This window comes from Periplaneta americana, chromosome 1, assembly GCF_040183065.1.
Source record: "Periplaneta americana isolate PAMFEO1 chromosome 1, P.americana_PAMFEO1_priV1, whole genome shotgun sequence".
Lineage (NCBI taxonomy): Eukaryota > Metazoa > Arthropoda > Insecta > Blattodea > Blattidae > Periplaneta > Periplaneta americana.
The window spans coordinates 173,125,548-173,142,364 of NC_091117.1; the positions used below are offsets into that span (position 1 = coordinate 173,125,548).

General features: G+C 33.7%; 1 protein-coding gene across 3 annotated transcripts in view; it reads right to left on the minus strand.

Moving 5' to 3' along the window:
• Positions 1-16,817, minus strand: part of or (AP-3 complex subunit sigma-2 or) — a 64,354-nt gene that overhangs the window by 6,198 nt on the left and 41,339 nt on the right. Inside the window, exon 5 of one of the 3 annotated variants that reach the window (XR_011333287.1) lies at positions 16,221-16,479. Coding sequence is in view for 1 of the 3 variants with exons in the window: in XM_069832091.1 (XP_069688192.1) it covers positions 16,357-16,479 (123 nt within the window). In the remaining 2 variants the exon portion in view is untranslated. Of the gene's footprint in view, positions 1-9,216; positions 16,480-16,817 lie in introns of those variants that run through there. The other 2 variants (XM_069832091.1, XM_069832093.1) reach the window with 2 other exon arrangements.

A 16,817-nucleotide genomic window follows, 5' to 3' on the forward strand; every position in this document is an offset into this window, starting at 1 on the left:
ATGCGTGCAGTTCTGTGTTGTGTAACTTTCTCCATTCTCCTTGTAACTTCATCCCTCTTAGTCCCAAATATTTTCCTAAGCACCTTATTCTCAAACAACCTTAACATCTGTTCCTCTCTCAAAGTGAGATCCAAGTTTCACAACCATACAGAACAACCGGTAATATAACTGTTTTATAAATTCTAACTTTCAGCTTTTTTGAGAGCAGAATGGATGACAAAAGCTTCTCAATCGAATAATAACAGGCATTTCCCATACATAAAGTAAATAATTGTTCTCACATTTAGGTCAAACAATTGGAATTCCACTAATAAGTATAGTAAATCAGAAAATGACAGAGCAGAAATTGCTTTATAATATTAAATGCATCACATTTGAATGATAGATTTCATAGACACACATGTGATAAAAGAGAGGCTCCCAAACTGCAGTGTGCAATCTAACAGAAGAACAAATCTATCTGAAAGGGTGCACATATGTGTGTACGAAACATTTTTTATTTCAAACTGAATTTTAATTTAGGAGTTTCAGTGACTTCAATTAGGTAAGAAGAATAACTGGAAACTGTTATAAATATAATCTATGATTTCCTTTAAATAAATTGATTTAAGAAAATAAATCAGTTAAAAGTGATATCCAGACAACGTGAGGAAAAAATTGAATTTAACATACTTATTATGCAATGTGTAATTGTACCCTCATAGCAAAATGAGTGCTGGCCATATTGAGAATTTTTCTACAAATAATAGATCTTTAAATGGCAACTGAACACCACTTTATACATCCAATATTCAATAACAAAATAGACGTTTTTGTGAATATATTTAATCTTAATTTAAATTTTGCTAACAAGTATGAAGATAATGGGGGGGGGGGGTTTATGACGGTTTCAAAACATAAAAAATGGACAGCAAAACTGCACAATTTGGGAGCATCTAAAATAGATCAATCGTGTATGAATTGAAGAAACAACACGTAACTGCATTAGACATATTAGAAATATTTCAGATTTTAAGATATATGTATGTATATATCTATAGTGACCAAGTACAGTGATATCTTTCAAGAATGATTACATATGCTGAATGACAATGTTTCACAGGAAAAGCAGTTTTCATAATGCAGAATATTTACACGATATAAGAGATATTCTACTGATATATAACCTCAAATGTTAAAATTATGACGCAATGGCGTACTATTACATGTGCTTGATTCATATAATGAAAACATAGATATGGCAGTTGCTAAAAAGAGTCACTGTACTTTGATGTGCTTTCCTAATACAACACAAGTAGTATAATAATCTGACAGAGAATTTACAATTTCTTGTACTGATTTACATATCTGAACAAAACTTTTAAATATATTTTTAACAAAATCTGAATTTTCAAATCGTCGACAAAATGAAAAGGTCCGATTTGTGCAAAATATTTTTGGTACAGTAACAAGTTAAACTGTTAATTTTATTTGTTTGTTCTGCGAGTTAATGTGAATTGTTCACTTCACACGCTAGGTATTTAATTTATCTACATGCTCCTGAAAATAAATTTAACCACATTAAAATACGATCATGCCCAGTTCACTATACAGACCAATGTTGTTTTAATTTAGAATTATAACATACAAATACCCATAGTACTAATAAAAGAAATGTGCTACAGCAGATGTCAGTTGGCGTATTTTTAACTTTCATATTGTTTCATAAAACTAAATTATAGAAATCTCAAAACAGGATATAGACTATTGCTATTTGTAGATATACTCCTTCCAATATTAAAAGGTTGGTGTACAATGTTCTGTATGAGTACTTCAACTTCAAATAGAGTAGTATAATATACAAATTTCAACACATGAAATGAAAGTCGTGGCATTTAAAGGGATGGAACCCATTCATAGCAAAGTATGTAAAACCACTGAACAAGTGTCTAAATATTTAGGCCATTGTATTATTTAAGAAAGAATTTGGCATACCAGCAAAAATTGTACAACATAATAGATCGATGAGAATGATTAGCCAGAAACACATAAACATCAGTCTACACTACCCTGGCAATACCAATTCTTTCTTTGGTATGGCAGTAAATCCTGGATCATTATGAAAACGCGACAAGGTAAAAAATCTTTGCAGACTCCCAAAATCTGGCAGAAGACTGTTACAGACCATCAATACAATACATGTAAGGATTATGATGATGATCAAACATAAATTGTCTTAAAGAATAAATGAGCATGGTATTCAAAGTGATTATTGGCCTATAATTCATACGTTTCTGTAATTCATTTTAGAGGGATACTGTATGTAAAACATGGGAGGAGTGATAGTAGGAGGAAGAAGAGACGATACTAAGGGATATACTATTGAAGCTAAATAACAGCTGTGAGCAGTATAGGACGAACGAAGATAAACGCAAATTAGACAAATACTATAATCATAGGAAGAAAAATAAAGAAGAAAAACGTGTCAATACTAAATGAAAGAGACAGAAATATGGCCATTACGACGAAGTGAATAGGAGCAGTTAGAAGCATTTGAAATGTGGATATGGAGAAGAATGGAGTGTGTGAAATGGACAGACAGAATAAGAAATGAAGCTGTGTTGGAAAGAGTGAGTGATGAAAGAATGATGCTGAAACTGATCAGGAAGAAAAAAAGGAATTGGTTGGGTCACTGGCTGAGAAGAAACTTTATACCGAAGGATGCACTGGAAGGAATGGTGAATAGGAGAAGAGTTTGGGGCAGAAGATGATATCAGATGATAGACGACATTAAGATATATGGACAGGGGTGTAGTCATAAATGAAATAGTACCTGGCGCATCGCAAAAAGATTATTATTATTATTATTATTATTATTATTATTATTATTATTAGTATTTTTAAGTATTATTACCAGCTTAGTTGACTGAGGTGCTTGCCTGTTGCTCAGGCATGGTTTCGATTCTTGGTTGGGCTGAAATCTGGTTGAATTTTTTCCGAGGTTTTCACAGCCGTAAGGTAAATGTCAGAAAATTTATGTCGAATCCTCGGCCTCATATCACCAAATACTATCTCGCTATTACCAATCCCATCAACGCTAAATATCCTAGTAGCTGATACAGCGTCGTTAAATAACCAAATAAAAAAATTGTTCTTTTATTATTATTATTACTATTATTATTATTATTATTATTATTATTATTATTATTATTATTATTATTATTTTTTTTTTTACTAGCAATGCCGCTTTTATACACACTACTAATCTATAGGTACTTATAAAAAGAAACTCGAGTAAGAAGTAAAATAATTATTATTTTAAATGGTAAAAATAAAGCAGGATGCTCCCAGATCGCAGAAAAATATACCAGGGCAGCGCCCTGGCATGACTACACCCCTGTATATGGATCATATGCAGAGACTAAGAAGAGCAAGACAGAAAACACGAAAGACTGCAGAATGCTGGGTTTACAGTGAAAGACCTGCCATATATGTATGTATATATGTATGTAAAAGTCTCCTATCATGATAGTGCTACTTGTTTCACTTATAAATCTTTTCTTTCTTATCATATTAATTTCGATCAAATTATAATGTCTTATAAGAAGCATTAATAATTTAACTCTTCGATATGATATTACATCTTCCTAGAGTTGGTACAGCATATGACAAGTCAATTTGCAATAAAGAGAGAATTACCTCTTTAGCGGAATGAAGAAAACAATAAACTAAATCTTTCAGTATGAAATTAAGATCATATACAGGTATTACTTAAAAAGTGAAACAAACATAAAAATATGCAACTGAAAACTATTTAAGTAAAATTTCTCGTAAATACTTAAACATATAAAACAGCTTATGCTGTGGTGAAGTGCTATGATGTCAAATGGTAAATTTTCAACATTTCAGAACCCCTTCCTGCAGGAATGCACTGACCAGTGGATTGATCTACTGATGAACTGATTCACTCTTCAGCACTTCAACCCCAATAGACATACAGTGCCTACTTTCTTATCAGACATCTAACACAGTTAACTCAGTTTCGTTCCACTTTACAAGTTATAACAACCTTATGGAAGTCTTCGAACCTTTTGTAACTATGGTAAGAACCATTTTTTGCATTTTATGATTTGAGATGATAGATTCTGCACAGCCTTTTCAACATCTGTTCCTGGAATGAAGTATTTTAACAGCTTATCAGAATGGGACTTTTTTACCACTGCAGACCTTCAATATCGAAAATGTTAATAATTTGCATTTTGTATGAATGTTTTCAGAATATTAATTATGTTCTTATCTCGTTTATTATATATCAAGTCTTTATTTTAATGCACTCAGGTACACTCGTCTTATATATTATGGTGGTGAACAGCTGAGATGATTTCTTGTTCATTATCATGGAGTTAAATAGCAATAATTATTATTTTCTCTGCGAGAGTGAAAATGAAGATGATGTATTGGGGATTGTGCCTATTGAAAGCTAGAAATGATCGAACATAGTGCACCTTTCCTTCAATAATGAATTATTCTTTAAAATGTAAGCTCAATAAAGGGCAGGCTGCAGACATAAATTTTATGCTGAAATGGATACCTTAGGAAGACAGAAAATACTATGAAAGCTCGATTAAAAACATTACGCAACTTTCCCTACTAAAACATCCAGTACCTGATTTGTTTCGATTTGTTATACATGAATTCATTTTGTAAAATTCTGTTAGTAAAGATACTGATAAATATGTAAGCATTCTTAAATTTATTTTTAAAGTATTGTTAACAATTAACATATCTAAGAAGCCAGATTTGTGTAATGTGTGTTACTCCTTCGATAACAGAAAACCACAAATTGATGTCACACAGTAAGTGTGCACTCAATGCTAGGCTCTGACGATTTGTCATCTCACTTGAGGTATGTGAATATAAGGGGAAAATTGAGCTGGGATCTGGTATAGTTCCTGGGTAGCTCAGTCTGTAGAGCATTGACGCGTTCAGCCAAAGGTCCTGGGTTCAATACCCACCTCTGGAACAATTTTTCCCTTGAAATTATTCTGGTCGTTTTACAGCGAGCTATACCTGAGAAAGCCAGATCTGTCTCCATCAATCAAACTCCTGTATCTCCTCATGAGGAGCATAGGGCATTCACAAAGTGCCTCCATCGGACCCTATTTGAAGCCAACTTCTTCACTTCGCTCCATGTTTTCCCCTCCCTAGCAATTTCCTCCAAAACTGTTCTCTTCCATGTATTTTTTGGCCTTCCTCTTCTTCTACTACCCTGGGGGTTCCAATCCAAAGCCATTCTTTCTACTGCTCCATCTTCTTTCCTGATTGTATGCTCTATCCAATTCCACTTTCGTCTTTTGATTTCTATTGTGATTTCTTTCTGATTTGTTATCTTCCATAGTTCTGAGTTTGTATTATATCTGGCCATCTAATTTTTTTAATTCTTGGTAAACATCTATTAACAAATGTTTGCAGTTTATTTTGTATAATTTTCTTGTTTTCCATGTCTCACAGCCATATAATAAGACTGATTTCATATTACTGTTAAAGATTTTAATTTTTGCAGATCTAGATATAATATAAGATTTCCATATTGGGTACAACTGGACAAATGCACTATTTGCATTTTTTATTCGGTTCTTTACATCCTCAAAGGCCCACCATCCTTGTCAATTATACTACCCAAATATTTAAATTCTTGAACAGTATCAATGTTATTATTATTCAACCCCTAAGCAGTGCTGACTAGATCAGACGCTATGGACAGTACTCTATAACAGAGTCGCCAGTATGAAAGGATAATTCCAAGCCTTTGGCGTGAGACGAACTCGATAGCTCAGTGGTAGAGCGCATGACCAGAGAACAGGAAGTCGCAAGTTCGATTCCCGCTCGAGGTTGTGAAATTTTTCTTTCATACCATGGCATGATTGTGACTATAATAGTATTTAAATTCATCGTTATTATTATTTATTATACATTTATTTGTCTTTTTACTATTTAATCTCATTTCTTTAGTTTTCTTTACGTTCATTTTCATATGAGCCCCTTTTATTACTTCTAATAAAGTATTAACTTTATTCTGCATATCACCAAAACTATGGGAGAGCAAACAGATATCATCAGCGAAATCCAGATCTTCCAACGTATCATTTAATCCCCATCTTATACCTCTTCTAACATTGCCAACAGACCTTTCCATAATATCATTCATAATTATCAGAAATATGATCGGAGAGAGAATACAACCCTGTTTCACTCCACATGTAGTTGTTATATTTTCTGACAGCATACCTTCATGTATGACATTAAAAGTATAATTTTCATACATAAGTTCAATTAGTCTACAAATTTTTTCTGGTATACCAAATTTTGTTATTGTTCTCCATATATAATCTCTATTAAGTGAGTCAAACGCTTTCTCAAAATTGATAAATAGTAAATATAAGGTAATTTTTCATTCATTGCATTGTTCACAGATTATTCTTAAGGCATTAATTTGATCAATACATGATCTATTTGTGCGGAATCCTGCTTGTTCTTTCCTTATCAATTTATTTGCTGCTTTCTGACTCTATGCATACTGTTAAATACTACATGCAGTGTCATTAGACCTATGCTGCTGCCAGAAATTACCAACACCAAACCGAAGACAATGGATATTTTCATAGAATTTCCCCTTTTATTGTAGTAGTGTCTCACAATGAAAATTTCGTTTTTAACTTTCATTCTTAACATACCTATTATCTTTAGTTTTTGTTTGATTATTTCTTTGTATTACTATACAATTAATTTAATATTAAGTTATTCAGCTCTCATAGTATTTCCAGTCCAATCTGTTTAGATTCAGGGAATATATGTGCAAAATATTAAACAAAATATTTTATGTTATTAAACAAGTTATACAATTCAAACAGTTCTATGGAATAAAAAAAAGCCGAAAAAGTGCAGAATAGTTTAAAAGACACTTCAACAGCATACAATTTGAACATTTTAATTAAGAGAAGGCATACTTACAATCTGTTACATGTTGGATTGTTAGGCCTTGAATATCACACAGTTAAGAAAGAGTTGATAGTAATCATTTTAAATACAAGGTAATTATCTATGTATCTATTTTATGCATAATAATACCCATACAAGGTTATGGAAACTCATTCGCAACGTGCGACTGTAAACTCTGGGAGTTTATAGTAGACTAAATACAACTAAAAGAAGACAATGGCATAGCTCAGGTGGCAGACACATTTGCCTACTGATCTGGAGCTGAGCTCAGATATGGCGTTAATTCCCGTTTGAACTGATTACCTGCTTGGATTCCCCCCCCCCCCCCGAGGTTTTTCCCAACCATAAGGCGAATGTCAGGTAATCTATGGCGAATCCTTTGTCTCATCTCGCTAGCACCAATACCATCAATGCTAAATGACCTAGCGCATGATACAGCATCATTTAATGGCCAACACTAAAAAAATGGAACAGATGCAGTATAGGACCCACCCTAAATATAAGAACACGCAAAGCCACAAAAAAAGGTCAATGGAAGTAGAGTTTCGATCAATTAAATTATCGATATATATCGTTTTTATTATGTTGCCAACCAACGAATACTTTGTAAATTAGTTTGATTTTAATCATGGCGGCAATTTCGAATGCTATAGTTAAATATAAAAAAGAAGTGGATCAAATTCTTCCAGTTGGCTTAAAATGTAAGCCTAGAATTTGAAATTATGGAATTATAAAGAGAACATTTTTACTTGCCTTATCCATGAATAACAGATACGATATATGGTTTTTTGTGTGATTGTGGTTTATTTAAGAGTGAAATGTTCTGCGAAACATGTAATTCCAGGATGAGTTTGAAGAAATGTAAAAGTAAACAAGATGCACTCATGTGGAATTACAAAGTATTAAATAATAAACACAGGAATGCCGTATTGCAGTACTTCATGAAATCACTTGGATAACGGAGAAAATGAAACGGAACATCCCCACTGAGGTCCATGGTAAAATGATAATTTTACAACAATTTTTTATTTAAATTTTTTGGTCCTGGGAAAATACTAGTAAAAATGTGTTTTTGAAAAGACTAGTATTTTCCCTGGACTAAAAATGCAGTATAAATGGAGTAAAATTAGTATTTACGTGGACCATATTAAATTTGTGGTAAAATATTTTAAGTTTTAAGTTTAGCTTTGGTTTGTTTCTTTAACTGGTGACTAATAGCACTTAATTTCATTGTTGTTGGTTGCATTAAATGACACATGTTTGTAGTATGCTTTAGTTTTGTTAAGGTGACATACTTGATAATATAATAATCGAAACTATACAATAATCGATACTATGGAATACTCGGGGTGGGTCTTATAAGGCATCTGTTCCAAAAAAATAACAATGTCTTTAACAAAGCCTCACAGAAAGAAATCCAAGGGAATTAAGTCATGTGATAAAGGTCAGGCAAGAAGTGGTCGATCGTCATTAGATGCATGTCCAATCCACCCTGACTTTATGAAGCTACACTTAAAGGTGTCTCTCACTTGAACAGCTGTTTCCTTACTTGGACCTGTCGCTCAGGGAGCTTAAGCATGCAAGACATCCTATGTTTTCGAATTTCTAGTACCACTGGCATTTTGCTTTGTCTGTGAGTGCATTCTTGTGAAATCTAGCACGAAAATGTCTCTGCACCATGATTATGGAGTTGGTCCTTGCGAGTTCCAGAATGGAATAAGCCTTTTCAGCTCCTGTCCACATTCTAATTTCACCCATAACTTCAATTTCTTTTGTATTCAAGGCCTCACGAACACATTGTTTACCAGAGCATAACGCAACAATACTTGTAACTTTCCCTTTCAAACAACATGCATTGTATTGTTGTATCTATTACCATTACACTGTTAGGACTGACCAAAATCTTGGAGTAAATTATGACTCACGGTGTATAGTAAAAGCAACGCAGCGACCAAAGATATAATACAAATCATGTAAGTACCATTCCTTGACATGAATATCTTACCAGCAATAATACTCATCAAACAACTCAAACTAAAATATCCACACCAAGTCTGGCAACATTCATCCAGTCTGAACTGAACTGCATGGTGTTCACAAATGAACATGCCATAAAAGTAACAGAATTCTGTGAAATAAATAATCACGCATGTACCTAAAAATATTTCTGAAGTTACAGTACATAAGCTCTAGGTTTCTGGAAAACAAGGAAAGAAATTTAGAAACAAAGGAAAGCAATATTTTTAACAATTTTATTATAGAATTAATAAATGCAAAAAATAGATAACACATATACAAATGTAAGAGTCAAAGCTGTTTCATTCATATCTTATACATATAAATACATTTTCTGTGATATTGGTCCTGAGTAAAACAAAAGTTCAGTTACGAAAATAACTCAATAATTAATGTCTGCAAAATGTCGTAGATAATTCTTGAGCTGAACCTGGATTCTAGAAAATCTTTCATGTGTTTATTATTATTCAGCTCAGCCAAAAGCAAATATCTGAACATGTTTAAATATTTTTTTTTTCTTCTGTCTTTAAATTACTGAATTTCTTTCGTACATTTAGGTAAGTTGTTTGTTACTTTTGTATTATATAGGATATCCAATATGTCTCGACACTTTTTATAAGTTGCCTTACATTTAGCCTGAATGCTGCTCTCTCAGTTCATATATGATGGAACAGAGAGACAAACCATTCAAATTGCACAGGTATTATTTAACACTTCATCATTTTCACATTAATTTTTATACAAATTACTATTTCAACTTTTTCAAATTAGCACAACTCATTTTTTTGACTAATGTATGACAAATATATAGATTTGATTTAAACTTAAAAGGAGTAAAAAAAATTCATTTAACCCCAACTTTTTACAATGAGCTGCATTTCAATATGTGTATTCTGCACATTACAGGTAAAACACCAATGTAAATCAAATAAATGGACGTACAAGTATCATAAATGCATTCCTATAATTTTCAGCAATTAATGTATTTATTCCCTTTTCTAATTTAAATGAAGGAGCTATACAACTTTATATTTTTATTTCCGATGATGTACCCCGATTTTTCGTCGCCCTATTAACCGATCGGCAGATTATATGACTCTCTTTCTCTCACTCTTTTTTTTGTTCTTTCTTTGCTGCGGAAAAAATGTAGTACTATACCTTACATTATTACTTATTTTTTTAGAGTGTATTACAGTATTACAAGCCTTTACCCTTAACTAGTACTACTGCCGGCAATAAGAACAGTTACATAAAAGTGTTTATGCTCGACCATGCCGAAACGTAGTAATTATACACCTGGTAGCAGCCCTTTAATGGACCTCATTAAAGTACACCTATTCATTAAAGTTCAGGTGTTCCACCAATCATAAAATACCATTGTAGCAATATGAAAGCGCAAGTATCGATTATTCTCGGATATGCAATCGAAAGACAACTAGCCAATTACACAATAAATCACCTGTATTTGAAATAAAGTCAGTTCTGTTACTATAATAATTAATGTTAATTGTAAATAATATTCAAATAAATTCAATTTGTCATCTCGTTTTTCAATGTCTAATTCAATTTCAAGGTTATATCAAGATTAATGTTTATTTTACTCTCTAGATTATATCAAGGTCAATGTCGATATTTGTTTCTCGGAAAAAAATCAATACTTTCGCGTCTGCGTACATCTCACAATTTACGAGGTATTGCACAAGGTCAGTTCCGCTCCTCAGTCAGATAAGAATAACATGAATACTTATGAATAATTTCAAGTTAGAAATATGGTCGAGCATAAAAAGTCGTATGAAACTTGACTATAATGGTAATTAAGATGCTCGTATGAAAATTATGAAACTCGCTTGCGCTCGTTTCATAAACATGCTCGCGTCTTAATTACTACCATTATAGGCTCGTTGCATAATGTACTATTTTCCCAACTTATAAAATAGTCATGGTCCCAAGAACTTCCGCGGAATTTATAGCAAACCTGTGCAGCATTCAGTCCTTGTCCTACTGTTTGAGTGTCCGTACTTTATATCTTCTATGTAAAATATCTTTCATGCGTGTCAAAAATGTTTTGCTAAGTATCAAAATAAAAATGCAAATAATTAAGAGCATTAGGAAAAGAGAAACCGCAGCTTATTTCGCATCATTGACTTCATACAATAGGAGACGTCTACTATTCCTATCTTTCCACGAACAAAAATCACAAGGAATTTCCTTGGCCCTTATAAACCCATCAATGACAACCAGACTTAAATTAGCGAACTTCTAGTCCGCTATCTGGCATGTTAAACACCACATTATGGAGGGAATTACAAAACTGTAACATGTATTTCATTTATGAAAATATTTTACGGTATGGATTATCCGATTTTTTCGATTAACTGTCCAATCCACTCCCTTCATTATTACGGATAATAGATGTTACTGTAAAATAAGTAACTTGTAATTGCAATTTAAATTAACGTAGCAAGGTGGGATAAATCCTATTTGAAACAAAGGGAAAGTCATTTTTAAGTACGTTATAATTTTTTTTTGGAAGATATCTACAGTCTTCTACAAGTTCTACATACCTAAAATGTCAAGATTAATTGTAATATGACTCAAGAATCTTCAAGTCTAAAATATATAGACAATGAAATTTTCATTCCACAGAATTTCCCTGACATATACACAACACTTTTATTTTATTTTATGAAATTTTGTTTGAAGCTGAAATCTTGGTGCATCTACTCTCTTCAAATTATCATTTCATGGGGGAAGGGACAGCTAAAATAAATCATTCATGTAGTGTGAACAACTATTTTATAATAATAATAATAATAATAATAATAATAATAATAAATGTACATGAAAGAGAAATGGTAGAAAATGCAGGTAGCTTATTAAATTTAACATTTTACGAAGCTTATGGACAGACCAGAAGACAAGAATGATTTTATTAAGGGTAAGATAAATATTATGATGGGAAGAGCAGGAAGAATTGAAGAACATAATACTTATAGATGAAGCATATACTGGGTGTCCAGCAAAGAACTCTGAGGTTCCTAACACAAGTATTTTCTGTTTGGACTGCCATATGATGGTGTTTTGGTCATATCCATGAAGCAACAATAAAGCATTCAAGTTGTAGTTCAAATGTTACTCTCACTAGGAAGCAGCACTGACAGACCAAATAACTGTACAGATGTGCCATGCTGCAACAATGGTGTGGCAACAAGAGAAAATACAATGCATGTTACAGTTCGCTTCAAGTGACTAAAGCATCCCCAAATCCTGTCAACAGTTCTTGGAAGTGTGAAAATTGTCACACTCACTATCGTTCGTGCGACAAACATTCACTCATGCCATAATCGTCAAGATTATCCACTTGTTGCATAAATAACTATTAAATTAGTTTACTTAACTATGCTATTAAATACTTCAGCATTGTAACCTAACATTTGAATAATTAATAGATTTTGTTTGTTTGAAGGGCTCCTGGTTTGTAGTTGCCAGTTGCCACCATCTCTGTTATGATAAACTTCAAAACATTTCAAACATAACATTTAACTAAATACTTTACTTTCTTGATTTACCGACATCCATAGCCACAAGCAAAGTCAGGATAGGAGAAGAAATGTCTGAAGGAAGCGAAATAAGGAGAGAAGTACGACAAGGATGCTCTTTATCATCTATCCCATACCTGCACAAACAGCGCTCAACGAGCGCGTGCGCTCCTTCGGAGCGGGAGAGCCATGTTTACCGCTCACCGAAACGGAGAGGAAGATACGTCAGAATGACATAGACTTGCTAGGTAGAGGAGAGGGAAACGACCACTCAGTTATCTAGTGGAGTGCAGTGTGTAGGCCTATTCTCAGTAACTGTTTCACGTTGCTTACCTACTGAGAATCTAAAAGACGGAACATAACATTTAACATTTAACGATTTACAGCTCGAACTTATTGATCTTCAATGTGACCTAAGGGCTAAAGATCGTTTGAATAATACTACTAGCCTGGTTGAGTTTTATAAGACTAAACATTATCCACGTCTACACAGGTTGGCTGTGAAAATGATTGCTATGTTTGAGTCAACATTTATATTTGTGAGCAACTGTTTTCTATAATCAACTTTAATAAAGGCAGACATCGAACATCTGTAACTGATGTTTCATTAGGATCAGTAGGCCTACGCTACTGTTCCTTTCAGCTGCCAACAGCATAAAACCTCGTTTTCATGCACTGATAAATAAAAATATAACAAAATGATATTTTACATTTAAGTAGCTATAGAATTTCTATTATTTCTGTAAAATAAATATGTCTTTATTAATTAATAATAGTCCAAGATAGTTTTGCAAACACTGAACGGGAATTCATTTCATAAACACTCGTAATAGTACTTCCTTTTGTGTACATTTTGTACGAGATCACCCCTTCTTCCAGTCCACCCTTATACAGAGCGCAGCTAATATCTACATTCCGCTCATAAGCTGTGAGCCAGCTCGGAGAGCACAAACCTTGTGCAGGCCTGATCTATCTTGTTCAACATTTACTTGGAGGATTTGGTGAAGAACCGTTTTCAGAATATGGGAGGGGTAAAAGTAGGAGGAAGAAGAATAAAGTGTGTATGAGGAGACGACACTAAGAGATATGCTACTGGAGCTAAATGACAGCTGTGAGCAGTATGGGATGAAGATAAATGCAAACAAGACGAAGACCATGGTAATAGGAAGAAAAGTGAAGAGATAAACTTACGAATTCTAAATGAGGCAGTTGAGCAAGTGGACAGTTTAAAATACTTGGGATGTACTATAAGCAGTAACATGAGCTGCAGCCAGGAAGTCAAAAGGAGGATAGCAATGGCAAAGGAAGCTTTTAATAGAAAAAGGAGCATCTCACCACCACCTTGCAGTCCCCATTTGACTCCAATGAATTTCTTCTTTTAGAGTTATGTACAAGACATTTGTGTATCCAGAAAACAACCAATCCCTTGGCTTTCTATGCCATAGAATAACAACACTCATAGAAGTAATTTCTATAATTATGTTTACTCCCAAGTGTGGTCTGAGGAGGAATTTCATTTTGATGTCTTTAGAACTCTAAATGGTGCACACAGTGAGTTACACAAACGGGTTATGAATCTGGTAACATTGCACTTTAATAATATACTGTATGCTACATATATATCTGCTTCAAAATGTCATAACGAATTTGTTTCTAACAACATTACAACAGAGCGTTCCAGAGATAAGTACCGGTTTATTTTTCGGCCGCTGGGCGGCATGGTGCTTGAGCGACCACCAGCAACCGGGCCCTTAAACTCATGGCGCTTCACCAAATTAAAACTTACATGCATACTTACTAAGCATAAGTATTGTATTTAACATTAATTATTATACTTACTTATGAATTTTAAGGAACCCGCAGGTTCATTGGTTCATTGCCACCCTCACATAAGCCCGCCATCGGTTCCTATCCTGTGCAAGATTAAAATCCAGTCTCTATCATCATATCCCACCTCCCTCAAATCCATTTTAATATTATCCTCCCATCTACGTCTCGGCCTCCCCAAAGGTCTTTTTCCCTCTGGCCTCCCAACTAACACTTTATATGCATTTCTGGATTCACCCATACATGTTGTTGTTGTTTTCTAATGCCAGGCATTTGACAATAAAGTCACTTGACCTCTTGCACCCCAATATTTTTCAAAGCTATTGTCATGGTCAGCCACTGAAGCACAGATTTTGAGGTGTTCTGAATCCATTTCTCGATTTGAATTGCTCAATGGGCAGTTAGGGGACTGATATATTCCAATTCTATGCAGATGCTTGGCCAAACAGTCATGGCCTGTTGCCAATCTAAATGCAGCTACAGATGATTTGTGTGGTAAATCGGGAATCAACTGTGGATTATAATGCAGAAAGTTCCATTTTTTCCCTTGAGATTGTGTTATCAAATTTTGTTTGTTGAAGTCTAAGTATGTAGATTTAATAAATCTTTTCGCAGAGTAATAGGTAGATTTAGTAACAGGTCTGTATTCCAATACTTTGGCAAGCTAACAGACATTTTTGTAGTTATTAAGTGACTAACAACAATTTCTTTTCACTTTCCTTGTGCAGCAGAGAAAGACTCAGAAGACTCTACATACACTTATTCATATTGAAATTTTGCAAGAGAAATGATTGTATTAAAGCTAAACTCGCAAATCAAATGAACTACTTTTTGGATACATCACTAATTTTCTTTAGCATGAAAATTTCTGATTAACATTATAACTTTTTTACTGTGTTAATATTATAAAAAATACCTGACTGACTAGTTTCGACGTTTTATAACATTAACACAGTAAAGAAGTTATAACATTAATCAGTGATTATACAACTGTTAAAAGAGTGTACCAAACAATGAAGATGAAAATATCATTAACTTCTTCCTTTGGTGAAAGTTAGCAATGCGATAAATATTTGAAAAGTTACAAGATGGGCAGAAGCAGTATGACGAAAAGACAGTAGAGAAGAAAAATCACAATTTAACTAATAAAACTGATTTGTTTAAACCATTCCTAGTCCCAGTCTGAGAAAGAATCTTTTCAAAGATTAAGAATTTGTTACAGCATAAATTCTAGCTTTAGCATTCAAAATTATGCTAAAATTTGTGACATATCAAAGAGGACATTTCATGTTTCAACACTAACAAAAAAGTAACATCACTTTTTAGAAGAAACAGATTAAGTTGGAATACAAAAAGTGCAGAAGGTTAAAGTTGTCCACGTCATAGAGAAGAAATGAAAATAATTTCTAAACAAATAGAACTACAGATTCTTTTGCATCTTAAAATGGCAATAAATAATAACAAAGCTAATGACAATGAAAAAATAATTCTTCCTATCCAAGATTAACTTTTACTTAATGACGTTTTTACGTTTACTATGGAGTAAATGGTTTTAAGTGACAGAACTGGGTACATCAGCTACGTAAGAATGTAGCAAGTTCAAAACCTGAGAACTGCAATGCTATCTGATCAAGAACAATAGATCTAGGTTAAAGTTAAGATGATGTTAAGAGAACTTGAGTAGCACAGAAAATCGGACCCCATCTGATATCAAAATGAAGAAATTTATTACTCAATAACACAAAACTTATTAATAACCTAGTGGTTCGAAAGCAGTCATCATGGACACTCAGGTTAATCATTATATTGGGATTCCACCTGTGGTACACCTGCATATGGAAATGCAGCTCAAACACATACCTGCAGTGAATGTGTAATTGTCTACCTATGTGTACTGGACATGTCTCGATAGGACCATCTCTTCACCCTCATCTGCTGCTGCGCCATGGCCCATTCTACTGCTGTGTCAGCTACCGACACCCTGATCACCCCTCGGTCAGAACTTGAGATCTTTGATTGCCTGGGGAAGATCTGGCAACTTCATGTCTTTTATCTGCTGGGGAATGTTCATGTTCTTGACTGCTGAAACAGCTCTTGCAGGCGCTGCTGCAATACCAGCCTGGAACATTCAATGCACAGTTACAGAGTGAAATATAAGTACAAGATCTTTAGGGTCGAATTCATAGTCGTCACTTATAAAATGTGGAAACACTTAAGTAATGAGCGTTTCCTTAGCACTTATTTTAGATCATATTGCAGAGATGCTACTCATTCATATGCCCTGAGCATTCCCTTGACATCAAAAGAAATATGGCAACATGGCTAGACGTGAGCGCTTTCGTGCATTCAATTGTTTTCCAGCGCCTTTTAATTGTTAAATCGGCATTATTGTCATACACAAATACAGAAGTAAATATTATAGAGCTAAAAATTATACAAGATGTCCAGAAAGCATTT